Source organism: Phocoena sinus, chromosome 4, assembly GCF_008692025.1.
Source record: "Phocoena sinus isolate mPhoSin1 chromosome 4, mPhoSin1.pri, whole genome shotgun sequence".
In the NCBI taxonomy this organism is placed as follows: Eukaryota; Metazoa; Chordata; class Mammalia; order Artiodactyla; family Phocoenidae; genus Phocoena; species Phocoena sinus.
The window spans coordinates 77913858-77941841 of record NC_045766.1 but is presented as its reverse complement, the minus strand read 5'-3'; the positions used below and the strand labels follow the sequence as shown (position 1 = coordinate 77941841).

At 35.2% G+C, this 27984-nt stretch overlaps 1 protein-coding gene across 2 annotated transcripts in view; it reads left to right on the top strand.

Annotated features, from left to right (window-relative positions):
* The window catches only part of STXBP5L (syntaxin binding protein 5 like), a 405174-nt gene that overhangs the window by 28305 nt on the left and 348885 nt on the right, over positions 1-27984 (top strand). For both annotated transcript variants that reach the window (XM_032630474.1, XM_032630475.1), the window contains exon 2: positions 26936-27033. In XM_032630474.1, the coding sequence (XP_032486365.1) occupies positions 26936-27033 (98 nt within the window). The remainder of the gene's footprint in view (positions 1-26935; positions 27034-27984) is intronic.

Genomic DNA, 27984 nt, shown 5'->3' with positions numbered 1-27984 from the left:
TGTCTCTTCAAACTGTGGATTTTTTGTTTTTTAAGTATGTCTTATAATTTCTTGTTAAGGGCCAGACATGATATACAGTGTGTTTTTCCCATGATTAGGTAACCTCCTTATATAATACATTATGGAATATATGAATACACAGATTGAATTCAGGACTATTTTACTTGGCTCATGCAACTGGGATGCAGATTGAAGACTTCCAAATCTTGGGGAAACCATTGAATCCCTTGGAGATAATTTGAAATCATCACAAGATTTTAGACATGGAAGAGAATTTAGAGATAATAAAGTTGAATGTATGCCTTTTACAAGTGCAGAAATCAAGTTCAAAGACATTAAGATTACATTAAAGTAACATTAAGGTTAGACAGTGTTGACTATTGTTATATTTTTGCCAAGTTTTTTGCAAAGGAAAATAACCCATTCTGTGCTCTTGAACTAGAGATATAGTTTGAACTCTATTTTAAATAAACACCTCATAATGTTTTATTCAGTATAACACATCTATTCCCATATTCCATTAATGTCTTTTTATTAATGTTAATCTCTTGAATGCCAGTTCTTATTCAAATAATGCTTTCATATGTCTCTTTGCCTTTAACAAGCTGTTCAATAAAGCTGTACTTTTTTTTTTTTTTTTTTTTTTTTGCGGTACACGGGCCTCTCACTGTTGTGGCCTCTCCCGTTGCGGAGCACAGGCTCCGGATGTGCAGGCTCAGCAGCCATGGCTCACGGGTCTAGCCGCTCCGCGGCATGTGGGATCTTCCTGGACCGGGGCACGAACCCGTGTCCCCTGCATCGGCAGGCGGACTCTCACCCACTGCGCCACCAGGGAAGCCCAAGCTGTACTTTTATTATGCCATTTTTTTACTCAGCAGCTTTATTTTGGAATAACTTTTTGTTTTATTTTAGTTTTTAAAATAAAAAAATCCGTGACATGTTTTTCAAAATTCTGTTGAAAGTATAAATAATTTTTTCATTTAAAATTATAGGATGGTGTGATGGGGTACTTATTATCTCATCACTTTGATAAAATGTCTGCTCCATACGTATATGTCATTGTTTAGAGTAGAAGATATCAGATTTCACAGGAGAAAATTTTTTATTCGGAAAACTTAACTAGACGCTTAGTTTTTGACAGTTTGTATCAAATGCGCTGTTTGCTTTTGGTGGGTGGTTCAGGTAAATGGCACTTGAAATGCCTTTTGAGATATCTGAAGTTAAGTGAAAAGAGGAAAAATAAGTCAAAAGTTATCACAGGGTTTACTGTGAAAAGGTAAATGGGTTCAGTTTTCCTTTCTCTGCTGCCTGCCTTAATTTTCATAGTAAATTAGCAACGGATAACTACTTTGCAAACAACTCAATGTTTACTTCATTTTTATATTTGAAATTTGTTCTGAAAGGAAAGCTAGATAGCCTCCTTAGTCTCCTTAACAAAAGAAATAAAAAGAATTTAAGTCTTAGGAATTAAGATTCTGTGTATATTTGGTGAATGAACTCCACCGCTTTTTATGAGATGGAAATAGTAAGAGAACTTTATGGGCAAACCCAGCCAGCCTACAAGGACTATGGGTGAGGAATTGGGTAAAGTAAAGTTATATTTTGGGGAAATACGGATGTTTTTGAGCTCTTGATGTAAATTTTATTTTTGTTTTCTTGGAATTGTTCCTCATTGTCTCTGTGATAAAAGTGGTGCTCAAGAATGTGAGCAGGTCTTTGTTTTGGATGAAGGGGACCTTGGTTACTATAGCACTGTTTGCTAATAGGAAACACTATGGATACATGATGTGGTAATTTACAAAGTAATTTGGGTGAGTTTTAGTTGTTTTTTTATCTTGCTGAACCCACAATTGCTACCTTAAAGCTGACCAATGCCACCTTCAGTTTTAGCTTTTGTTGGCATTGAGTTAAAACAATTTCTAAAAGCAAAATACCCTGTATTAAGCCCTAAGACATTCATTAAATAGTGTTGTGAAAAGTATGCAGGGGGGAATACACCCCTGCTATAGGAACACCCCTTTATACAATACCCTTCTTACCCCTACTTATTTGAAGATATGTGGTATATTTGATGTTTTCCTTATGGAAACCAATACTAATAAGAAGCATATGAATCTATTCTACATAGTATAGTGCTGGACAACTATTTTTAGTGAGACTTTTGAAGTTTCTTTGAATTCTTAAAAGGTATTTCAATTTTTTTCAGATTTCTCTAAAGGAGAGTACTAATCTGACTGGGCGAATAGTATATATGCTAGAGGATCCTTGAGACAGATAAAGAAATTGAAAGACAAGGAAAGCTTATTTACTCTCTGATCTATCTGTTTGGCCCGCTGAGCATTCTTTTTTTTTTTTTTTTTTTTTTTGCGGTACGCAGGCCTCTCACTGTTGTGGCCTCTCCCGTTAGGGAACACAGGCTCCAGACGCGCAGGCTCAGCGGCCATGGCTCAAGGGCCCAGCCGCTCCACGGCATGTGGGATCTTTCCAGACTGGGGCATGAACCTGCATCCCCTGCATCGGCAGGCAGACTCAACCACTGTGCCACCAGGGAAGCCCTAGCTGAGCATTCTTTAACAAAAATATTATAGGGAAGAATTTTAATATAGACAAAAATAGAAGAATATAAAAAACTATATGTTTCCCTCACTCAGTTTCAATAGTTATCACATTTTGCTATTCTTATTTTGTCTATTACCCCTTTCCTCAAACACATGACTTTTTTATTGGAATATTTTATTTTATTAAATTTCATTTAAGTATAATTTCAGATATACAGAAAGATTGCAAAAGTAGTACAAAAATTCCATATATCTTCACCCAGATTCCACAAATATTATTTTATCACATTTGAGTTACTGTTCTTTCTCATTTTCTGTACTGTTTGAAAGTATGTTACAGACATGATGCTCCTTTGTCCCTAAATACATAAGCTTTTATTTTCTTGAAATAAAGACTTAAAAAAAACAACACAGTACAATTATCAAAATCAGGACATCTGCATTGGTATAATATTACTATCTAATCTATAGACTTTATCCAAATCTTGCCAGTTGTCTCACTAATGTCTTTTATGACAAGATAAAAATAAATTTATTTCTGAGCCAGGATCTAATCCAAGATCATATGTTATATTTAGCTGTCATGTCTTTTTAGTTTCCTTTAAAATGGGGCAATTTCTCAGTCTTTCTTTGACTTCTCTCATCTTGATATTTTTGAAGAGATCAGGTCAGTTATTCTGTAGAACTTAGAAACAATTTACTGGAGTTATTGGTTTACTGGAGTAATTTAAAACAAATCCTAGAGCCTTTGTGGAGCATCTGCCCTGCTCCTTCCCCATCTTCAGCAGTCAGAGCTCCCCACCCTTCACCCCTAGCAGCCTCCCAGAGAGAGGACTACAGAGGCAGAAGCCCTTCTGCATGTTTTTAGCCCCTGTCTTTCCCCTGGAATCTGGGAAGTGCTTTTGTTTTTACTTTTATAGGTCAGCATTGTATTCAAGACAGAAGCTGTGACTGACTGTGAATGCCAAGGAAAGGGGTTTCATGTGTGTCCCTGGGGTTTTGGGCTCTTCCCAGAGAGAGAGGTGTTCAGTGTCCCCCACCGTCACTGTCACACCCCACACAGCTCATGAGATGTGTGACCTGTGTTGGATGTTCAGTGTTTGGTAGCAAAGAGGTGGGGGATGGTGGCAAGCAGCTGGCACCCTCTTGGGAAGCCAGGCAGTGTCCCCTGTGGGTAACACCATGAGTCTGCCAGAGAAGCCCACCATGCTGGCATGTAGTATTTCTCATTGAAAGCTGTTTCTCAGGCATTCTTTCTAGCCCTTTTTCCCCTTCAGTGTGCCTCAATTGTCTCCTTCACAGAGTGAGAGGGCTGTGACCCTCCCTCTACTGGACTAATTAAAGAAAGACACTTGTGTTCCCAAGTGGTGGTTTTATTTTTTTTAGTTCTTATGTTTGTATGGGGAATTGTGGATAAAGTGAAAGAACTGTAAATAAATAATGTATTTCCTCCTCCAAAAAGTAAAAATAAAACAAGTCCTAGATATTTATTATTTCACCCAATAGTACTTAAGTATATATTACTAACATGTAAGGATTAAAGAAGCAACCATACTGATACTATCTTAGCAAAGTTAATTATAATTCCTTAATATTATTTAATATCTAATACTTGTTTACTTTTTCCCGATTGTCTCAAAAATGTCTTTTTATAACAGATTTGTTAGTATAATGATACAAAGGCCATGCGTCCTGTTTCTTTGCATATGTCCCTTAAGATTATTTTAATTTATAATAGTTCCCTTTCCTTTTCTTCCATGCTATTGGTAGTTGAAGAAACCAGGTCATTTGTCTTAGAATTTCCCACATTCTGTATTTCGCTGGTTGCTCAACTGAGTGCACTTAACCTCAGACTTTTTAAAAAGGTGGGCAGTGGCTTAAGAAGGAAATATCGGTGCAAAGCACTTCCCCTTGGTCAGCTCTCTTGGTTCCAGAGCATGTTGTTTTCATGGTGGAGGCATTCTTCTTTATAATTGTTATAATGTTGATGATGACTCTTGAATCATGATTTGGCTCTGCTCTTCAGTGTCTGCCTAAGGTGCTCTTTTTACAGTCAGGCATAGGGATCAAGTCCAGTCTAAAAGTATCAACTGAACTAGCATGATGGTCACTGTAAGAATTTTAGTATATGATCAGGGCTTATTTTGTCTCGTAATTCTATTTCACTCCATCTAATACAAATATAACTTGCTTTGTTCCTAGTTCTAAAATTGTTACAACAAAAATGAAGGCTTATTTTTCATTAGCTTGTTCTACTTCTGAGACTAATTTATTTAGAAGCAGGGGCCTAATTCTTATTGACTCATCTGCTTTATCTTGCCTAGGGAAAGACAGTTGCATAAAGTAGAACATAAACTATTTTTGCCAGTACTGACCAGTTCAAGCTAATGCCTTTCTGCCACTCCATAGGATTTAGGTAACTTGGCATTTAAATATTTTTTCATCATTTTTTTTTCATGTTTCATCACACACACAGACATAAATATACCCACATTTTCCACTAACTAGACTAAATCGTCAGCCTGTCAGGAGGAGAAGGTAATAGTAAATTTAGAGATGCTAAACATAGAGCAAGTGGATTTTAAGGACCTGACAAAGCCAAGGATAGTCAAAATGAATATCTGGTATCATTTTTTACATTAAATTTAAATTATAAAAGAAGGCAATGATAATAGTTAAAATTTATTTAGTGCCTACTTCTGGTCATGCACCAGAAATACAATAAGTATGCAGAAAGTATGAAGCACTTTGGAGGGATTACGTCTTTTGATTGTCATCATAACAACCCTATGAAGTAAGAACTGTCCTTATTCTTATGAATCAGATAAGAAAATTAAAGCTTAGAGAGGTTATATGAATTGTCTAAAGTCACATGACTAATAAGTGTAGGGCTATGATTCAAAATCCAGTCTGTTTAACCTGAGAGTTACACTATAAGCCAGGTCAAATTTGCCAGTTTTTATGACTTGTTTCACTATTGCCAAGTCATTTATCACTAGTAGTTCTTTTAATTTCTGCTTATTTATCTGAAAATAACCTCCAGCCACTTAAATACTTGAATACTATCTTGGGTCTTTTCAGACAGACCTGCCTAGTAACAAAGGCAGTCCTGTCTGTAAAATAGGCAGGTCTATCTACAAAATCTTGTTACTGACAATCCAAAGGCTTTGTTTCCTTTTTTCTTTTCCTTTTCTGGCTTTACAAATAATCTTTTATTTTGCTCATGATTCTGTGAGTTAGCTGGGCAGGTTTTCTGCTGTGGACCCACCAGCTAACCACAGACACAGGCTCAGCTCTATCCCATGTTTGGGATCAGCTGTTGGGTTGGCTGGTGGATTAATGATCTAGCATGGCCTCACTCACATGTCTGGAGTTTGTGCTGGCTGTCAACTATGATTGGTTTTCCTCCCTGTGGCTGCTCATTCTCCATTAAGCTAGTTTGGGCTGGATCACATGATGATCTTGGGGTTCTAAGAGCAGCAAAAGACCAGTCCCCAGTGCACAACACTTTTCAAATGTTGGGTCATATGTACTATTGTCCTATTGGTCAAAGCAAATCACATGACTAAGATAGAGAGGAAGGGAGGATATAGGTTCTACTCATTGATTGGAGGGAAAGAATTTTTGGTCATTTTTCCATCTATCAAAGAACTCCAGGGTGAGAAATACAGTGGCACTTTTGAAACATTTTAGCCAAGACTTAGAGTTCAGTCAAACATCAAGACTGTGTGGTGTGATTGAGAACCTAAAATTATTTTTCTGAGTAGTTATTTAATTTCCTGAATTCCAATTACTGAATAATTAATTCCTTTCCTAGTAATTCTTGATGTTTTCTTTATCATATGTTAAATTCAACCAAAAATCATGGTCTGCTTCTGAGATATCAATTCTATTTCATTCATTGGTATCTAGTCCTACCCTAGTAGAATATGGATTTATTTAATCATTACACATTTAGAACATGTTTTATTAAGTGGTAGACCTAGTTTTTTCTTACTACACTTTTTAAAAGTGTATATATTTCTTGCTAAACTTAAGAATCTTAATCTACCTCCTCCAGTACACATAAAATGCATTGAGATTTTGATTTTAAAAATATATTAAATCCATAAGTTAATTTGAGAAATAAATAGTACCTTAATATTTTTCCTATCCATGCAGGTATGTGGATCTCTTTCTGCATTTGTTCAAATCTTTTATCTTGGTCTTTTTATCCCATATATTTCTTGTTATAATGAATCCTGATTCCGATATTATGCATTGTTAGTTTTTGCTACTATGAATAAGCATATTTATCCTGAATCCAGATCCTTTAATGAAATTGATGAGTAGATTTTAAAATTTTATTTCTTTCTTTCTTTTTGAAAAATAAAAATTGTATATAAGATATACAGCATGATGTTTTGATATATGTGTGCATTGTGAAATGATTACTACAAACAAACCGATACATCACTTCCCATAGTTGCCATTTTGTGTGTGAGTGTGATGAGAATCCTTGAGATTTGCTCCCTTAGCAAATTTCAGAGATACATATATTATCATTAGTTATAGTCACCATGTTGTATATTAGGTCTCCAGACCTTATTCGTCTTATAATTGAAAGTTTGTACCGTTAAATATCTCCCCTTTTTCCCCACCCCACCAGCCTCCTGTAACCACTGTTCTACTCTCTGTTTCTATGGGTTCGACTTCTTTTAGATTCCACGTATATGTAAGATCATGTAATATTTGTCTTCTGTGTTTGGCTTATTTCACTTAGTATAATGTCCTCCAGGTTCATCCATGTTGTCACATATGGCAGAATTTCCTTCCTCTTAAAGGCCAAATAATATTCCATCGTGTGTGTGCACATGTGTGTGTGTGTACACAGTATTTTCTTTATCCATTCATCCATCAACAGACACTTAGGTTGTTTCTGTATCTCATGAATAATGCTGCAGTGAATATGGGAGTGCATATAACTCTTTGAGATAATGTTTTTATTTTCTTTGGATATATGCCCAGAAGTAGGATTGCTGAGTCATATCATAGTTCTATTTTTAATTTCTTGAGGAAGTTCCATACTGTTTCCTATAGTGGCTGCACCAATTTATAATTCCACCATTTGTATGTCTTCTTTGGAAAAAAATGTCTGTTCAGGTCCTTAGCCCTTTTTTTTTTTTTTTTTTTTGTGCTACATGGGCCTCTCACTGTTGTGGCCTCTCCCATTGCGGAGCACAGCCTCCGGATGCACAGGCTCAGCAGCCATGGCTCACGGGGCCTAGCGGCTCCGCGGCATGTGGGATCTTCCTGGACCGGGGCACGAACTCGTGTCCCCTGCATCGGCAGGCGGACTCTCAACCACTGCACCACCAGGGAAGCCCCCTTAGCCCATTTTTTTTAGCTGGGTTATTAGTTTTGTTTTTTTTTGCTCTTGAGTTATATGAATTCCTTATATATTCTGGATATTAACCCCTTATCAGATAGATGGTCTGCAAATATTTTCTCCCATTTTGTAGATTGCCAGTCAATGGCTTTCTTTGCAGTGCAGAGGCTTTTTAGTTTGATGTAGTCCCACTTGTTTATTTTTGTTTTTGTTGCCTGTGCTTTTGGTGTCAATTACAAACAATTGTTGCCAAGACTAATGTCAAGGAGCTTTTCCTGTATCTTTTCTTTTAGGAGTTTTATGGTTTCAGGTCTTATGTTTAAGCCTTTAATCCATTTTGAGTTGATTTTTGTATATGGTATGAGATAAAGGTTTAGTTTCATACTTTTGCATGTGACTATCCAGTTTTCCCAATACCATTTATTGAAGAGACTATTCTTTCCCTATTGAACATTCTTGGCACCTATGTTGAAAATTGATTATATATGCATGGGTTTATTTTTGGACTCTCTATTCTGTTCCATTGGTCTATGTGTCTTTTTTTATGCCTGTACCATACTGTTTTGATTACTATAGACTTGTAATATAGTTTGAGATCAGGAATTGTGATACCTCCCACTTTGTTCTTCTCTCTCAAGATTGCTTTGGCTATTTGGAGTCTTTTGTGATTCCATATAAATTTTAGGATTCTTAAAATTTTTGTGGAAAATCAATTGGAATTTTGATGGGGAATTGACTTGAATCTGTAGATCATTTTGTGAAGAATAGACATTTTAACAATATTAATTATTCCAATCCATGAACACAGGATATCTTTCCATTTATTTGTGTCTTCTTTGATTTCTTTCACCAGTGTTTTAAGAGAATTATGAGCCAATATCCCTGATGAACATAGATGCAAAAATTCTCAACATGATAGAATCAAACAGAATTCAACAGTACGTTAAAAGGATTATATACCATGGTCAAGTCAGATGATAAATCCCTAGTAAGCAAGGATGCTCAACATACACAAAGCAATAAATGTGATACACCACATTAACAAATTGAAGGATATAAATGATATGATCATTTAAATAGATGCAGAAAAAGCATTTGACAACATTTAATATACTCTCATGATAAAAACTCTCAACAAATTAGGTATAGAAGAGTGTACCTCAGTCTAATAAAAGCCATATATGACAAGCCCACAGCTAACATTGTACTCAATGGTGAAAAGCTAAAATCTTTTCCTCTAAGATTAGAATGAGACAAGGGCACCCACTCTCACCTCTTCTCTTCAACATAATACTGGAAGTCCTAGCCAGACTAATTAGGAAAGAAAAAGAAAGAAAAGGCATTCAAGTTGGAAATGAGGAAGTAAAATTGTCTCTGTTTGTAGGTGACATGATCTTATTATATATAGAAAACCCTGAAGACTCTACTAAAAATCCTGTTCAAACTAATAAATTCAGTGAAGTTGCAGCATAAAAAAAAACAACATATAAAAACCAGTTGCATTTCTGTATACTAACAATGAACTATCTGAAAAAGACATTAAGAAAACAATCCTGTTTAGAATAGCAAGAAAAAGAATAAAATACTTAGGGATGAATTTGACCAAGGAAGTGAAAGATCTGTACACCAAAGGTGTTCGTTCTTAAGGTTTCTTTTTCTTCATCTTTCTACTGCTACTACCCAAGGATCAGGGATTATAAATCTTTAAGTATTACCTTTGGGATTAATGTTTTTCAACATGAAAAATACCTTCATTCATAGCTTCTATTTCAGTAGATGAGGTTGGTATTCAGCTTCCAGTCTTCTCTTTCTTAACTTTTTCCCTACTATTATCTTGACATCCCTCCCACACTTTAAGAGTATAAACACTGCTATCATTATGATAGTCCCATTGTGAAAAGTTGTTTAGTCAATGTGTTGTTTTATAAAATGTGTCTCCCAGGTGTTGTCTTTACTAGGTATTTGTCTTTTGAGTTTTTGTTGCTGTGGTATTAAAAAATGTGTTGACCTTCTGAGAGTTATATTTTGGGCAGCGGAGTAAATTAATGGAAATTATGGGTGTATATGGAGCCAAAAAATATTTACACTGCTTCTGAAATTCTGCTTTGGTGGGTAGAACTCTTAGAGTCAGCATAAATAGCTCACATTTTGCCCTCTCAAGCATCCACCTGTTTCTCAGTTTTTACCTAATGGACTGAGTGTGCTGGCTATAGTTGAGGCCTATTACCAGCAGCAACTTGAGGTGGAGGCCTGACAGAGCGCAGGGTCACTGGCCTATATTTTTTCCCTTTGGTGATCTCTGCCAGCCTTTTTCTTTCCCCTTTGAGTGTGGACCTTGTTCTCCTATTCCTTCTTTTTTTTTTAACCATTTAAAAAAAAATTTAAGTATAATTAATGTACAATGTTTTGTTAGTTTCAGGTGTACAGCAAAGTGATTCAATTATACATATACATATATATCTATTTTTTCACATTCTTTTCCATTAGAGATTATTACAAGATATTGAATAGAGTTCCCTGTGCTATACAGTAGGTCCCTGTTGTTTATTGCTTATATAGTAGTGTGTATATATTAATCCCAAACTCCTAATTTGTCTCTCCCCCTCTGCCCCTGCTATCCCTTTTTGTTCTCCCATTCTTAATTACAAATTTCTGAGTTCTTGTATCCATTTTTACTGTATCCTAAACCACCATACTTTTGCTATCACCCATGCTCTTGTTTTTTTCTGCCCTATTTTTTTGCAAAATGAACTGTTTTTACACATTCCAAGAAAATTAATAAGCTAACACTTTAGATTTTTATAAGTACCTTGAGGTATAAAGCCATAAGAACTTAAAGGTTGGCATGGATCAGTTTCTTCTTAACCTAACATGAAAGAGCTTATTCCAGAATGGCTCTGAGTAGTGGGAGGAAAAGAAAAACATTTTTAGCATTTTGGGGACTTCCCTGGTGGCGCAGTGGTTAAGAAGCCACCTGCCAATGCAAGGGACACGGGTTTGAGCCCTGGTCCGGGAAGATCCCACATGCTGTGGAGCAACTAAGCCCGTGCGCCACAACTACTGAGCCTGCACTCTAGAGCTCGTGAGCCACAACTACTGAGCCCGTGTGCCACAACTACTGAAACTCGGACGCCTAGAGCCTGTGCTCCACAACAAGAGAAGCATCACGCACCACAACAAAGAGTAGCCCCCGCTTGCTGCAACTAGAGAAAGCCCACGCGCAGCAACAAAGACGAAGACTAAATAAATAAATAAAAAGGGGGAAAAAAGCATTTTGCTGGTTTGTAATGCCCCTTTTTCCATACCCTATGACTCAAAGATCAGGGATGACCACAGCTCCTCCTTTTTTTGATACAATCTTAATATTTTCTTGATTGAAGCATGAAGCATCCTTCACTTGATTTTATTTACACAACTTAGTAAAGTTAGGAGCAGAAGTGTTTGGTTATTGTCTTTGTGGTTTCCCTTGATATTGATTCTACCCCAAGTTGAAACTCTGATATTTCTTATGATCCTTTTGAAAGGCATTTCTTGTGCTGATTTTAAATTCTTATCATGCAAATCAGAAGGTTACATTCTTTCATCCTGAGACAAGATTAGAGTACCAAAAAGCTACATGGCTCTCATTTCCAAAGCTATCAATCGAACTGTTTATCCATTAGCTTGGTGACTTTGGATAGGTTGATTAACTTTACTAAGCCTCAATTTCTTCCTCTGTAATGACACCACCTACCTCATGGGGCTACAGAAATAAGTGCAAATTGAATGAGATAAACCATGTAAAGTGTTCTTCACTATACCCTGTACATAGTAAACAAATGGTGGTGACAGCGACCCTGGGGGCAAGGACTGTATGCATATAGTCTTCATTGTCTATTTCTAATGTAGCAAGAGGAAAATTTTCATTTTCACGTTCTTTGCAATTGACAGTAAATAGGCTGAGGAAAGAAAGACATCAGCTCTGCATTACTTCTTTGGTAGAGAGCAAAATGCTGTTTCTGCAAGTAGATTGTAAATTTAGATCTTATTTTATTTGTAATGGAGGCTCAAAATGTCTACCCTTCCTATTATTGGAAATTTAAGAAGGTGCCATCTGAGGAAGAGAGGTGGCCCTCAAATACTTAAAGACTATTTATACTAATAGAAATAACAATAGTATCAGCTATCTCAGTGGACTGTTTGAAATCCAAGTATGTAGCTCACAAGGGAATCAAACTAAATAAGCAGCAAATCATTTTTAATAGTCTAACACAGTAACTAAGTAGATAATTAGTCCTTTTGAATCAGGGAATATGCCACTAAATATAACCCCATTGTTTGTTTCTTTTAAGGAATACATTCTTTGTGAGAAATATCTATTGGTCTATCATGTGTCTCTAAGTCTGCCATGGTTTCTAGTACAAGTATTTGTATTAGGAGTATAGTATGGAATTGGAAAACACCTTGAAATAATTTAGTTCATTCCCTTTATTTTATAGATGAAGAAACTGAGAGCTTAAGTAATGTGTACAGGTTAGATAGTCAGTGACGGAGTTAGGACCTGGACTAGCTTTTCTAACTCCTAGTGCAATATTCTTCCACATCATCCTACCTGTAATTTTGCTTCACTAGATTTTTATTTTCTTTTCTTTTAAAAGTGATTTTTATTTTACCCCTAGTCCAGATTATTTTTCTGTGACTACTGATTTCCATTTTGCTTATTTATCAATGGGAAAAGATCTTTAAGTTCCCAGAAATTTGTTTGATAGCTATATAGACATATAAAATAGATTAAAAAAAGATGTATATATTTCCTTTAAGCATGATACAGAATTAAGTTGAAATGTTAAATAAGTTGGGAATAGACACTAGTGTAGCCAGAAAGAAAATAAGGGTATCAAATAAGTAGGGTTTAAGCGGAAATACTAGGATAGTAAGAAAGATGGAATAGAAGTGATGACAGGAAAGGTACTGTGAGTGAATATAGAGAATGCCAAATCTGGGTTCTTGAAAGAGGTCTGGAAGTCTATGATGATGAGGCTGTGTTCATTTGAGGCTGGTGATATTAATTGTGATGCTCAGTTGAATTTAAAGGGAAGGAAGAATGATGTAGTCAAGGTGTATGATAGATTGAAGCAAGGATATTGAAGACATAAGGCTGTTAATAGGGCTCAGAGTAGAAAGAAAATATATAAGCCAGATGGTAAAATCACCTAGAAGATAAAAATGAGTCCTGTGGATGGAAGAAACAAAACATAAATGGTGGAAGTACTTTGGAGAGAACAATCTGGCCACATTGAAGACATTCTATCCTTCAGTTGTGTCCTTTATTAAATAGTAAAGATGATAGATTTGGATACCTTTGGGTATACCCATGGTTACTTGTTATTAGTGTGCTCGTATTCATATTACTTATGTCAATACATATTTGTATATATATCTCTATACGTTTCTGTAGTCAGAATTAGGCCTGTTCATATGTTACTTGGTGTGTTTTTTTGAAGGTATGTTTTAGCATACCTATGTGATATTATGAGAGCACGTGATAATATGAGAGATAATGAGATAGTATTAGAGAAGATAAATTCATTTAATTTGAACGTGATTCCCTCATGTTTTGAAAGGACACCTTTCTATTAAGTTTAAATACTATAAACATATATTTACATACTATGCTCAATTTATAAAGCACATTTACATGCATTACCTCATTTATGAGTCAGATTTTTTTGGTAAGATTAACAGTGTGAACTATAGAGTCCAAGTTACTCACTATATGTGTTAAACTGTTGTAATAAAAATCAGTAGTTTTTTGAATGCCTGTAAGGCTGTTAAGCTTGAAACAACAGAATCTCTAACCTCAAGTAGTTTGTAATATAATATGGTAGGAAGAAATACAATTAGGTAGTAAAGAATAACCTACTTTTACATTAGATTTAATGATACATTAGTATCTATAACATATTCCCAATTAAATAACTATATATATTAAATATATTATCCAAGTGTGGGTTCTTTTTCTGTTCTAACACCTTAGCATTATGTAATTGCATGTGGTTACAATAATTCACGAAGGTGCTCAGAGGGAAAAGGGTGAGAATGATAACTATTGAACATTTAAAGTAAAATCTCAAGTGTGCTTTCATTACTATGGAAAGTTGAGACAATAGCTCCAGATACAGAGATATTCTAGATAAAGATTTTATTTCAATACTTATAAAATATTTGGTTGTAATCATCTTTCTTAAAAATATAAGAGAATAGTTTTTGAAGGAACTACTGCTTACATGGACAAATCATATTGATGAACTTTAAAAAGCCTAACTATTTAATCATAGCACTAAGCTTAGTGAAGGGGACACATTAAAGTCATGGTCCCTGCTCACAAAGGAGCTAGAACTTATTTGGGGAGATCAAAGGGCAATAATCATTCTTCAATAAGTGCTACACTGTGGTGTTGGTTTAGAATTTTAGTAAATATTTCATGTAGGAGTGAGACTTTGACTTGGAATTTGAGAGATAAGTAGGTAAATATTTTATTTTTGAAAAACACTAATAATTAGGACCTCATTTGTTTATTACTATGTATAAATAAAATTTCCAGTTTTTCCTATGTGTAAATATATTTTCCTACAAAAAACTAGGTTTTTGTAGATACTTTGGAAAGAGACGCTTTTAGCAGCTTAAATCACACAACAATAATGAAAAAGTTTCTGAAGTATATAAACAAATAATTGCTTCTTGAATACTAAATCCTGATGGGATTTTGTTGTCCTAGCTACAACAGAAACTACATCAGCTCTGCATTTCTAATAGAATTTTAACAGTTGTGTTGTAACTTCTGTAGTATTAAATAAACATTGATACATATGAATATAATTCTATTATTAATCACTAAGTTCTAGTCTAGTGAAAAATATTTTGTCTCCCTAACCATTTTATATATTAGAAAATATATTATTCAATGCTACTGAATAAAACATTTATTTTTAGACTTAAAAAATTTGACAGACTTCAAATTAACAACCAAAAATAAAAATGGGGATTTCCCCCCAATTTTATTGGTAATTGGTTACTTTTAGTGAAGGGAAAAGTTGCTGATTTTTGTCTGCTTACCTTGTATCTAGACGACTTACCAGATTCTTTTTCTTCCAAAAAATTTTAGTAATTTGTTTTTTACTTTCCTATATTTATATATTATTTCAATTTCTTGTCTTACTAAATTAACTTGAATCTCTAAAACAAAGCTGAACAATAATGGGAATAATGAACATGTATTTCTTCTTCCTGACTTTACTGGGAATATTATACCTTTCTGCTGTTTAGTATTATATTTGTTGTTATTTTTGTTATTGTTAATATTTATCATATATAAGTAGTTTTCCTCTAATCCTATTTTACATAAGATGTTTACTTGGATTGACTGCTGAAGTTTATCAAATGTCTTTCCAGAACGTACTGATATAATCATGAGGTTTTATCTTTTTATTTGTTGATTTAATGAATGTCAGTATATATCCTGATATTGAGCTGTCTTTGTGTTAATTTAAATGAGATTAGGCAACCAAACTCTATCTAAACCCAACAGAGACATACTTTAAAATTTTATTTTCTCTTCCATCCTTATGAAAGAAAAAGTACTAACGATCTTCTTCTGGCTTTTTAAAGAAAACTCACATGTATTTATATTTTTCTGAAAATGCTATGTCAATTTAAATATTATTGTCAGGGGAACACATTAAAAAATAAAACAACCAATCAGAATTAGAGACTGCTTAAAAACTAAAGATTGCATTCACAAGAGGTAGCATCAATTTGTAGGGTATAGGCTCCTTTTTAGAAATGGCATTTGCAAAGACATTTATATGATGTAGAATATTATTTGCTTTTCTGTGTCTGTATCTTGTCAAGGTTTATTTTGTAAGCCGAAGTGCCCCCAGTTTCAAGGCTAAGGCCTGAAAAACTTAAAATTTAAATTAAGGAAAAGAAAAGGATGAAATATGTTAGTAACAAATGAAATATGAGGTATATGTAGTTACTTAAATTTTGGGGATAAACAATAATTTGGTCTTGGTTTATCATTGTTAGTATACATTACTGGATTGGATTTACTAGTACCTTATTTAGTATTTTGTACCTATATTCATAAGTATTTACTTTATAATGCTTAAAACAATCTGAAATTATGTATACTGTACTATGTGATGTGTTTCCTGTGAAATCACTAGGACAGACATTTTCATCACTTGTGGCCTTTGCAGCAGCCCATCCCTCTTTCTGTTCCTGGACCCAGGCAACAGCTGATTTGCTTTTAAGTCATTAGGGATTGTTTGAATTTTATGTAAATAGTCTGTCTCTTTCTCTCTCTTTCCCTCTCTGTCTCTTTCTCCTTCCTCTCTCTGAATCTATATACCTGTTGTGTTTAACATATTGAAAGATAATGTGGGCAATTGGGGAAAAGTTTGGGGTTGAATTAGTGACAAAAGCACATAAAAACTTAGCAAATGCAACTTAAAAAAATGTAACCTCAGGGAATAAAACATTTGTGAGGCAAAATAAGAGAGCAGTATTAATAGAGTGTTAACACTAACTGCTATGATTTATTGAGAAGATAGGGATATGGCAAGTGTGCTTGTATGTGTAATGAGGAGGTGAGAGAAAAGAGAGAGAATTTTTTGAAAAGTCAGTAAATAGCACTATATAAATGTTATTTTCAGGGCTTCCCTGGTGGTGCAGTGGTTGAGAGTCCGCCTGCTGATGCAGGGGACACGGGTTCGTGCCCCGGTCCGGGAAGATCCCACATGCCACGGAGCGGCTGGGCCCGTTAGCCATGGCCGCTGAGCCTGCGCATCCGGAGCCTGTGCTCCGCAACGGAAGAGGCCCGCCTACTGCAATGTTATTTTCAGACACATTAGGTAAATGCCAAAACAAATAGCAAAAAGATCCTCTAGAAAGCAGGAAATGAGGGAGGGAAGGGGACAGATTATTTCTAATTTTCGTTACATGTCCTGTAGAATTATCTGACTTTTTAAATTATGTGGCGTGATTGAGTTTGATGAAAATGAAACTAAAATGAATATAAAATTTTAAAATATTAATGATAAAATTACATTTCTGTTATATCTACTTCCAAATATCTTATCAAATGGGGGTATATTTGGGCATTATTCTAATTTAATTTTTTTTTTAATTTTTTGGCCACGCTACACAGCATGTGGGATCTCAGTTCCTCAACCAAGGATAGAACCCGTGCCCCCTGCATTGGAAGGGTGGAGTCTTAACCACTGTACCGCCAGGGAAGTCCCTCTCCTTTAATTTTTTTTATTTTTTTTTAATTTTTTTTAAACATCTTTATTGGGGTATAATTGCTTTACAATGGTGTGTTAGTTTCTGCTTTATAACAAAGTGAATCAGCTATACATATACATATGTTCCCATATGTCTTCCCTCTTGCGTCTCCCTCCCTCCCACTCTCCCCATCCCACCCCTCCAGGCTGTCACAAAGCCCCGAGCTAATATCCCTGTGCCTTGCGGCTGCTTCCCCCTAGCTATCTACCTTACTACGTTTGTTAGTGTGTATATGTCCATGACTCTCTCTCGCCCTGTCAAAACTCACCCTTCCCCCTCCCCATATCCTCAAGTCCGTTCTCCAGTAGGTCTGCGTCTTTATTCCTGTCTTACCACTAGGTTCTTCATGACATTTTTTCCCTTAAATTCCATATACATGTGTTAGCATACGGTATTTGTCTTTTTCTTTCTGACTTACTTCACTCTGTATGACAGACTCTAGGTCTATCCATCTCATTACAAATAGCTCAATTTCATTTCTTTTTAAGGCTGAGTAATATTCCATTGTGTATATGTGCCACATCTTCTTTATCCATTCATCCGATGATGGGCGCTTAGGTTGTTTCCATCTCCGGGCTATTGTAAATAGAGCTGCAATGAACATTTTGGTACATGACTCTTTTTGAATTTTGGTTTTCTCAGGGTATATGCCCAGTAGTGGGATTGCTGGGTCATATGGTAATTCTATTTGTAGTTTTTTAAGGAACCTCCATACTGTTCTCCATAGTGGCTGAACCAATTCACATTCCCACCAGCAGTGCAAGAGTGTCCCCTTTTCTCCACACCCTCTCCAGCATTTATTGTTTCTAGATTTTTTGATGATGGCCATTCTGACTGGTGTGAGATGATATCTCATTGTAGTTTTGATTTGCATTTCTCTAATGATTAATGATGTTGAGCATTCTTTCATGTGTTTGTTGGCATTCTGTGTATCTTCTTTGGAGAAATGTCTGTTTAGGTCTTCTGCCCATTTTTGGATGGGGTTGTTTGTTTTTTTGTTATTGAGCTGCATGCCTCTCCTTTAATTTTTAATATCAACTGCCTTTTAGATCTTTGAGCATGGTGGTTTTCTCAGTCTTTCAAGAGATTTAAAAGTCTTAATGAGAAACTGGTACCAGTACATCAATTGCCAAGGGCATTTGCATGAGTAGGTATTTTGTCATACTTGTGCATATAGAACAATCTTACCTTTCTATCACAAAGTGACAGGGTTTCATAGGAACTTGTTATTTTTGTTACCATTATGCCACTCCATGGTGTCATATGCCTATCATAGTTCTCTTAGTCTTATTCTTCATCTAAGGGAGCAGGAAATCATTCAGCAATATTTTCAGGGATCTAAGATGACATCACATCTAGAGAAGAGCTATGGACATACACACATATCCCTAAAAACCCTCAAAGTTCAAGTAATTTGGCTGTTATTGGAAACAAATATCATTGAAATTGAGGGACTTTTCCCATCAATGGGAGTTGCTCCAGTTACAGTAATAACTGGTTTTTGCTTGCCAAAATATGTGTGTCCATGTGAATGTTCTTTTTTGTAGTAGAATAGCCCAGATATTTTATCTCAGATTATATGACTTTATGACTTACTGAACAAATTTTGAGACTGTGGTTAATTTCCAGTTTCTGGATCCAAGGTCAGGAATGATTTACCCCACTCTACCCTTTGCCCAGAGTGTAACATTTGTAGACCTAACCAGGCAAGTGAACTTATATCAGAAAAAGTACATATTATGTAATCATAAATATTGAGAGGCAAATTGTCTATCTAGAGGAAGTTTAAATAGAATTAATTTATTTCATAATTGTACTATTCTGTCTTCTGTAATCTATAGGTAGTTTTATTTTCTATATCTGGTAGTTTTCAATTGTTGCATTCATGTTATTAGATGAAAACTGGTATATGATATTAGGAGTTCTATGCTCAGATTATAGAAATGATAGCTTTGGCATATCAGTAGTATAGAGATGATAAATATAAGCATGAATCACCAATACAGTAGCAAGTTGGAATCCTAGTAGTATAGAATCAAAAGCCATATTTGTATCTTTTTAAAAATTAATTAATTAATTTAGTTTTGGCTGCATTGGGTCTTTGTTGCTGTGTGCGGGCTTTCTCTAGTTGTGGTGAGCGGGGGCTACTCTTCATTGTGGTGCACAGGCTTCTCATTGAGGTGGCTTCTCTTGTTGCAGAGCACCGGCTCTAGGTGTGAGGGCTTCAGTTGTTGTGGCACGTGGGCTCAGTAGTTGTGGCTCGCAAGCTCTAGAGCACAGGTTCAGTAGTTGTGGCACATGGGCTTAGTTGCTCCCCGGCATGTGGGATCTTCCCGGACCACGGATCGAACCCGTGTCCCCTGCATTGGCATGTGGATTCTTAACTACTGGGCCACCAGGGAAGTCCCATATTTGCTTCTTTCATTTTTCAGACTAATGAGCAATACTAGGGAACATTCCCCATAAACTAACTTGTTGGTGTAATAAATATTTACTTCTTTTTAGGAATGAATGGTTGGTATGGGTGTTAGGATGACAGTTAAGATGTTTTAACAGGCCATAATAGCTGCAGCTTAAACAATGTAGAAGTTTATTTCTCTTTCATGAAATATGTCTAAGATTAAGCAACCAAGGACTGATTCAATGGCTTTATGGTATCTAGAACCCAACAAGGTCTTTCTATCTTGGTGCTCTACTGTCCTTGACATATGGCTTTCATCTCATTTTCTAAGATGGCTGATCCAATTCCTGCCATTGAATCCATTTTCCAATTAGTAGAAAGGTGAGAAAAATAAGTTGTATTTGCCCTTATGTTTATGGGTTTATATCATTTCTGCTCTCATTCCTTTGTTTAGAATCTAATCTCGGCTGTGGAGGCTGGGAAATGTAGTGTGAACTGGATTGCCATGTGCTGAACTCAAAATTTTAGTACTATAGAAAAAGGGGAGAAGAAGATAGTGGGAAGCAACAGACAGTCTCTGTCATAGGTGGTTTTGAGGCTGTTTTGAAATATTATGATAATATTAAGCCCAGTCAGCCAGGCCTAATATGAGTTCTTCTTTGTCTCATACTGCCCTTGTTCCACACTGGCCCTTCGGTGTTCTCATTTGTATACTGAGGAAATTAAAATGAAAACTAAACTAAAGCTAAATGTTCGGAATTCCTTCCTAGCTGTGTTGTGGTTAGATTCTGCCAATGGAAGGTGCCAGATTAAAAGACACGAAGAAAGTAAGTCATTTTATTTCTGCTAGTGCCTTTTGCAGTATCAGCAATGAGTACAAGTTTGTGTCTTTCATTTCAGAGATAGTAACAGCTTCCTAACAGGCTGACATGACCAGCATTTCCACCTATTTGTAACCATCTTTTTTTGCTCCAGATATCTAGAGAGATTTGTGTAACTTTTGGTACAGTTGGCCACCTTACCTCATCCCCTGTAATGTTTTGAAGGGAGAATGCTATGGACTGAATTTGTTCTCCCAAAATTCATATGTTGAAACCCTAACCCCCAGGGTGATAGTATTTGGATATGGGGCCTTTGGGAGTTAATTAGAATTAGATGAGGTCTTAAGGATAAGGCCTCATGATGAGATTTGTGGCTTTATAAGAGGAAGAGACAGAGATGCTTGTCTCCCCATCATATGAGGACACAGTGAGAAGGTGGCCATCTGCAACCCAGGAAGAGGGCTCTTACCAGCGACTGAATTGGCTAGTAACTTGATCTTGACTTCCTAGCCTTGAGAACTGTGAGAAATAAACATCTTGTTTAAGTTACCCAGTATTTTGTTATAGCAGCCTGAGCAAATAGACAGCAAAACAAAGCAAGAGAAACAAAATAATATTAGGAAAAATTAGATATTTAAGAACCTCATTTTATTTGTTGGTGATCAGCTTTGCTTATTTCACCAACTGAACATAAACTATAGTATTTCAACAACCCTTTCTGACTCTGCCTAAAATTGAGAATTTTTCACCTTGACAAGTTGTCTTCAGTTGTCCTACATTTTTCTCTGCTTCAATTTTTTTTTTACTGCATCTATGCCATTCCAATTGATAGCCTTGATTCTTTTGAAATCAGCCAGGTATCCCAACTGATCCTAACTTCTTATTGTATACATTGCCTGATGATGCAATATCAGAATATTTGATATTCTTGAGGAGAACAGTATTTTTTCTTTCAAATTAAAATAAAATTCACCCAGTTAAAGCATACATTTCACTAGTTTTTAGTATTTCACAGTTATGTAACAACTACCATAATCAGTTTTAGAATATTTCATCACCCCCAAAACAGCTCTGTACTCATTAGCAGTAAATGCCCATTATCCAGAGCCCCTCTCCCCCATTCCTAGGCAACCAGTAATATATGGGTTGGCCAAAAAGTGCCTTCAGTTTTTAAAGTAAAAATAAAAGATACATTTTTATTTTCAACAAGAACTTTATTGAACAGCCTATTCACCCTTTTGTTCCCCTACCTTCTGCCATTTTTCAGGCAACTTCATAATTCCATATTCCCAAAACTTTTAATCTTTTTGAGCAAAGAACTTCTCCAGGTGCCTTTTACAGTCTTCCAGGGAATTGAAATTTCTTCCATTAAGAGAATTTTGTAAAGACCTAAATAAATGGAAATCTGAAGGTGCAATGTCTGGTGAATATGGTGGATGAATCAGAACTTCCCAGCCAAGCTGTAACAGTTTTTGCCTAGTCGTCAAAGAAACATGCAGCCTTGCATTATCCTGATGAAAGATTGTGTGTTTTCTGTTGACTAATTCTAGATGCTTTTCATCAAGTGCTTCTTTCAGTTGGTCTGACTGGGAGCAGTACTTGTTGGAATTGTTTCGTTTTCCAGAAGGAGCTCATAATAGAGGACTCTCTTCCAATCCCACCATATAAACAACATCAACTTCTTTGGCTGAAGACTGGCCTTTGGTGTGGTTGGTGGTGGTTCATTTCATTTGCCCCAGGATCTCTTCCATTGCACATTATTGTACGGTATCCACTTTTCATCACCTGTCATAATTTGTTTTAAAAACGGAAGTTTTCATTATGTTTAAGTAGAGAATCGCATGGGAAATATGGTCAAGAAGTTTTTTTTCACTTAACTTATGTGGAACCCAAACATCAAAGCAATTAACATAACCAAGCTGGTGCAAATGATTTTCAACACTTGATTTGGATATTTTGAGTATGTCTGCTATCTCCAGAGGGGTATAACGTTGATTGTTCTCAATTAATGTCTCAATTTGATTGCTGTCAACTTCAGCTGCTCTAATGACCGTGGAGCATCGTCCAGCGAGAAATCTCCAGCATAAAACTTCGCAAACCACTTTTGACACATTTGATCAGTCACAGCACCTTCTCCATACACTGCACAAATCTTTTTTGCGTTTCAGTTGCGTTTTTACCTTTCTTGAAATAATACAGAGTAATATGCTGAAAATGTTGCTTTCTTTCTTCCATCTTCAATTTTAATGTGGCTACACAAAAATTCACCAATTTTGGGCTTCCCTGGTGGCGCCGTGGTTGAGAGTCTGACTGCCAATGCAGGGGACATGGGTTCGTGCCCTGGTCCGGGAAGATCCCACACGCCGTGGAGCGGCTGGGCCCGTGAGCCATGGCCGCTGAGCCTGTGTGTCCGGAGCCTGTGCTCCGCAACGGGAGAGGCCACAACAGTGAGAGGCCCGCGTACAGCAAAAAAAAAAAAAAAAAAATTCACCAATTTTGATGGCTTTTTTTAAATGCACACTGATATGACAGCTGTCACATACAATCTAACAACATTGTTTTGAATGGAGTTAAAGATGACTAAGAGCTACTAGAGCCATCTTACGGAAAAAACTGAATGAACCTTTTGGCCAACCCAATAATTTCTGTCTCTATAGATTTTTCTATTCTGTACATTCCATGTAAATGGAATTATACAATATATGACTGGCTTCTTTCATCTTCAAGGTACATCCCTGTTGTAGCATGTATCATACTTCAGTTGCTTTTATTGATGAATAATATTCCATTGTACAGACATACAAATTTCATCTACTCATTCATCAGTTGATGAATGTTTGAGTTGTTTCTACTTTTTGAATATTTTGAGTCATGTTGCTATGAATATTTGTATAAAAGTTTTATATGGATTTCTTTTTTATTTTCCTTGGTTATATACCCAGGAGTGGAATCCCTGGGTTATAGTGTAAATCTATTTCACATTTTGAGGAAATGCCAAACTATTTTCCAAAGAAACTACATGATTTTACATTTCTACCAGTATGTATTATGGCTCCAATTTCTCTACATCTTAGTCAGCCTCTATTAATATCTTTTTTTGTATCCATCCTAGTGAGTATGCCGTTATAGCTCATTGTGGATATGATTTGCAGTTTACTAATGGCTAATGATGTTGAGCATCTTACCATGTGCTTATTGGTCATTTATATATATTTTTTGGATAAGTGTCTATTAAGATCCTTTGCCCATTTTTTCAATTGAGTTATTTGTCTTTTTATTATTGAGTTGTAAGAGTTCTTTATTTATTCTGGATATAAATTCCTTATCAGATATATGATTTGCAAATATTTTCTCCCATTCTTTGGGTTGTCTTTTTACTTTCTTGATAGTATCCTCTACAGCACAAAAGTTTTCAAGTCTCACGAGGTTCAGTTTATCTATTTTTAATTTTATTGCTTGTGCCTTTTGGGTCATATGTAAGAAGCCATTGCCTAATCCTAAGTCACTAAGATTTAAGCATATGTTTTCTTCTAAAATTTTTATAGTTTTGGTCCTTACATTTAGGTCTATGATCCATTTTGAGTTAGTTTGTATATATTAGTCCAACTTGATTCTTTTGCATGTTGATATCCAGTTGTTGCAGTATCATTTATTAAAAGACTGTTCATTTCTCATTGAATTGTCTTAGCACCCTTGGCAGTAATCAACTGACTGAAAATGTGAACATTTATTTCTGGAATCTCAATGCTGTTCCATTGATCTAAATGTTTATCCTATGCCAGTGCCTCATTGTCTTGATTACTGTAGATTTGTCTGAATTTTAAAAATGTGAATGCTCCAACTTTGTTCTTCCTTTTCAAGATCATTTTGGTGTTCTGGGCCTCTTGAATACCCATATGAATCTTAGGGTCGACTTGTCAATTTCTGCAAAAAAAAGCCAGCTGGGGTTTTGTTAGGGATTGCATTGATTCTGAAGATCAATCTGTGGAGTATTGTCACCTTAACAATAGTATTTTAATCCAGGGGTATGAGAAGCCTTTCTTTTTATTTAGGTTGTCTTAAATTTTTTTCAAAAGTGTCTTGTAGTTTTTAGCATGTAAGTTTTGTACTTCTTTTGTTCATTTTATTACTGAATATTTTATTCCTTTGGCTGCTATTGTAAATGAAATTGTTCTCTTAATTTCATTTTTGGATAGTGCATTGCTAGTATATAGAAATATAATTGATTTGTACATTAATTTTGTAATCTTGCTTAACTTCTTTATTAGTTCTAATAATTTTTCAGTGTATTTCTTAGGCTTATATACACAAGATCATGTCATCTGCAGATAGTTTTAGTTCCTTTTTCAAAAAAATCTGATGTCTTTCTTTTTTTCTTGCCTAATTGCCCTGGATAGGATGTAGAAGTGGCAAGAGCGGACATACTTGTTTCATTCCTGATCTTAGAGGGAAAGCACTTATTCTTTCACTAATTAGTATGATGTTAGCTGTAGGTTTTTTGTACATGCCATTTATCAGATTGAGGAAGTTCTTTACAGTTCTGTTTATTCAGTGCTTTTTAACATGAGTGGGTGTTGGATTTTCTGAAATAATTTTTCTGCATCTATTGAGGTGACCATGTGATTTTTGTCCTATGTTCTATTGAGATAGGATATTACATTAATTTTTTGATGTTAAACCAACCTTGCATTCCTGGGATAAATTCTACCAAGTCACATTGTATTTCCTTTTTATATGTTGCTAGAATTGGTTTGCTAATATTTTATTGGGGATTTTTATACCTATATTAATTAAGAATTAGTGGTATTTCGTTTTCTTTTCTTGTGATGACTTTGTTTCTGGGATCAGGGTAATACTGGCCATAGAGTGAGTTGGGAAGTGTTCCCACCTGTTCTGTTTTTTTTGAGAGCAACTATATTCGATTATTGTTATCCACATTGATCTGCATGAAGATTATGAATATCTTCCTGTTGACAATTCTGTTTATAAGTCAAAATAAGAAGGACAGTTCAGAATCAAAGGGAAATACCTCAGTTAAGGATCATGAATAGAAAATGGGTCTTCTTAGTAATAATTTTTTAACCAACTTAGTTGAGAATTCTTTGGAGGTTATAGAACAGTAGTTGGTTGGTTAAAGACATTGTGGTATATTCATACTATAATAAGCTCTGCAACTTTTAAATAGGTTGAAGCATTATACATCTAAACATATTTTTTTGTGGAAATATTTCTATGATATACTGCTAAGGGAGAAAACCAGATTACAGCTCTGGTTATATATTAGTTAATATGCATATGCATATATCTTCATATATGCTTTAAAAGAAAATGAGGAGTTTATGCAATGAACTCCTTGCTGTGTTTTCTCTGGGGAATGAGTTTTAGATAAACTACATGCTATAGTTAATCTTTTCATCTTCAAATGTTTACAAAAGCCATATTTTATTATAAAGATATTTCCATTAAAAATAGTTTTTGGAGCACTAAATATGTGGCTGAACAAGGTATAGAATCCCTTTTATCCTGACCTATGTGGGTCCTCTATTTTTTTTGGAAAATTTCAACATTTCATATTGAAATTAGCTCCTGTCTAATATTGCATATTCCTTTTTTACATGTTAGTCTTATCTCTTTTGTGATATTATAAACTCTTTATATTTTCTTTCCTTTCTTTCCCGCTGTGTTATTATGAAAGCTTTCAAACATACAGAGGAGTTGAAAGAATTATACTGGAACACTCATATATGTATTTATATGTTGTCACAAATTTTATTGTACTGTTTGATGAGTTTTGACTAAAGTATACATGTGTGTAATTCAAACCTTGTCAAAATATAGAATATTACCTTCACTCAATAAAGTTCCTTCATACCCCTTCCAGTCAGTTCTCCTCAAATCAACCACTGTTCTGATTTTTTTCACCATAGGTTAGTTTTACTTGTTTAGAATTTAATATAAATGTAATCATACTATATGTACTCTTTGTGTATTGCTTCTTTTACTTAGCATAATATATTTGAGAATCATCCATGTTTTGGCTTCTGTCATTAGTTTTTATCTTTTAATTGTTGAGTAGTATTCTATTGTATGCGTATACCACAGTTTTGTTTTTGAATTCTCTTGTTGATTGTCACCTGGGCTGTTTCTAGGTTGTTATGTATAAAGCTGTTAGGGACATATACAAATTATTATGTGGGCATATGCTCTTCATTTCCTTGGGTACATACACAGGAGTGGAATTTCTAGGTCATAGGACAGGTATATGTTTAGTTTTTAAAGAGCTACAGCACATTTTTCTAAAGTGGTTGTGTCATTTTACACTCCTACCAACAATACTTGGTAGTAGTTTTTAAAAAATAAATAATTATTTTAGTCATTCTGGTGGTTGGATAGTGGTATCTTGTTATGATTTTAATTTTTATTTCCCTGATGACTATTTTCACTGTTTTCTCTCTTTCAGACAGTTCGGCATGGTTTTCCTTATCAGCCCACAGCATTAGCCTTTGATCCAGTTCAGAAAATCTTGGCTATTGGGACGAGAACTGGTGCTATACGAATGTATCCTTATTTTTTGGTTCATTATTTGCTATATTAATACGAATTACATTTCCTTAAATATTTAGGTAAGTGAAATATTTATGACCAAATAAAGTTTACTGTTTCTTTAGCAATGAGTAACCCACATCATCAAATTTATTGGCATATATTTAATGTCTGTGAGATAAGTATTGATGCTCCTTTTAAAATCCCTGATATTGGTGATTTGTGTCTTCTACTTTTTCCTGATTAGTCTGGCTAGAAGCTTATCAGCTGCACTGATTTTCATAAGAACCAACTTTTGGTTTCATTGCTTTTCTGTATTGTTTTCCTATATTTTATTTCATTGATTCCTGGTTTGTTTTTTTTATTTCCCCTCTTTTGATTAATCTTGGGTTTCATTTTATCTTTTTCTAGTGTTTTCAGGTGGAAACTGAAGTCACAGATTTGAGAACTTTCTTCTTTTCTAATATATGCCTGTAGGGCTGTGAATTTCCTCCCAAATTTTGTTTTAGTGTCATCCTGTCTCTGTAAATGTTTTCCTCTGAAAGTTTTATATGTCTGGCCTTACATTTAGGTCTTTAATCCATTTTGAGTTTATTTTGGTGTATGGTGTTAGGAAGTGTCCTAATTTCATTCTTTTACATGTAGCTGTCCAGTTTTCCCAGCACCACTTATTGAAGAGGCTGTATTTTCTACATTGTATATTCTTGCCTCCTTTATCAAAGATAAGGTGATCCTATGTGCATGGGTTTATCTCTGGGCTTTCTATCCTGTTCCATTGATCAATATTTCTGTTTTTGTGCCAGTACCATACTGTCTTGATTACTGTAGCTTTGTAGTTTAGTCTGAAGTCCAGGAGCCTGATTCCTCCAGCTCCATTTTTATTTCTCAAGACTGCTTTGGCTATTTGGGGTCTTTTGTGTTTCTATACAAACAGTGAAATTTTTTGTTCTAGTTCTGTGAAAAATG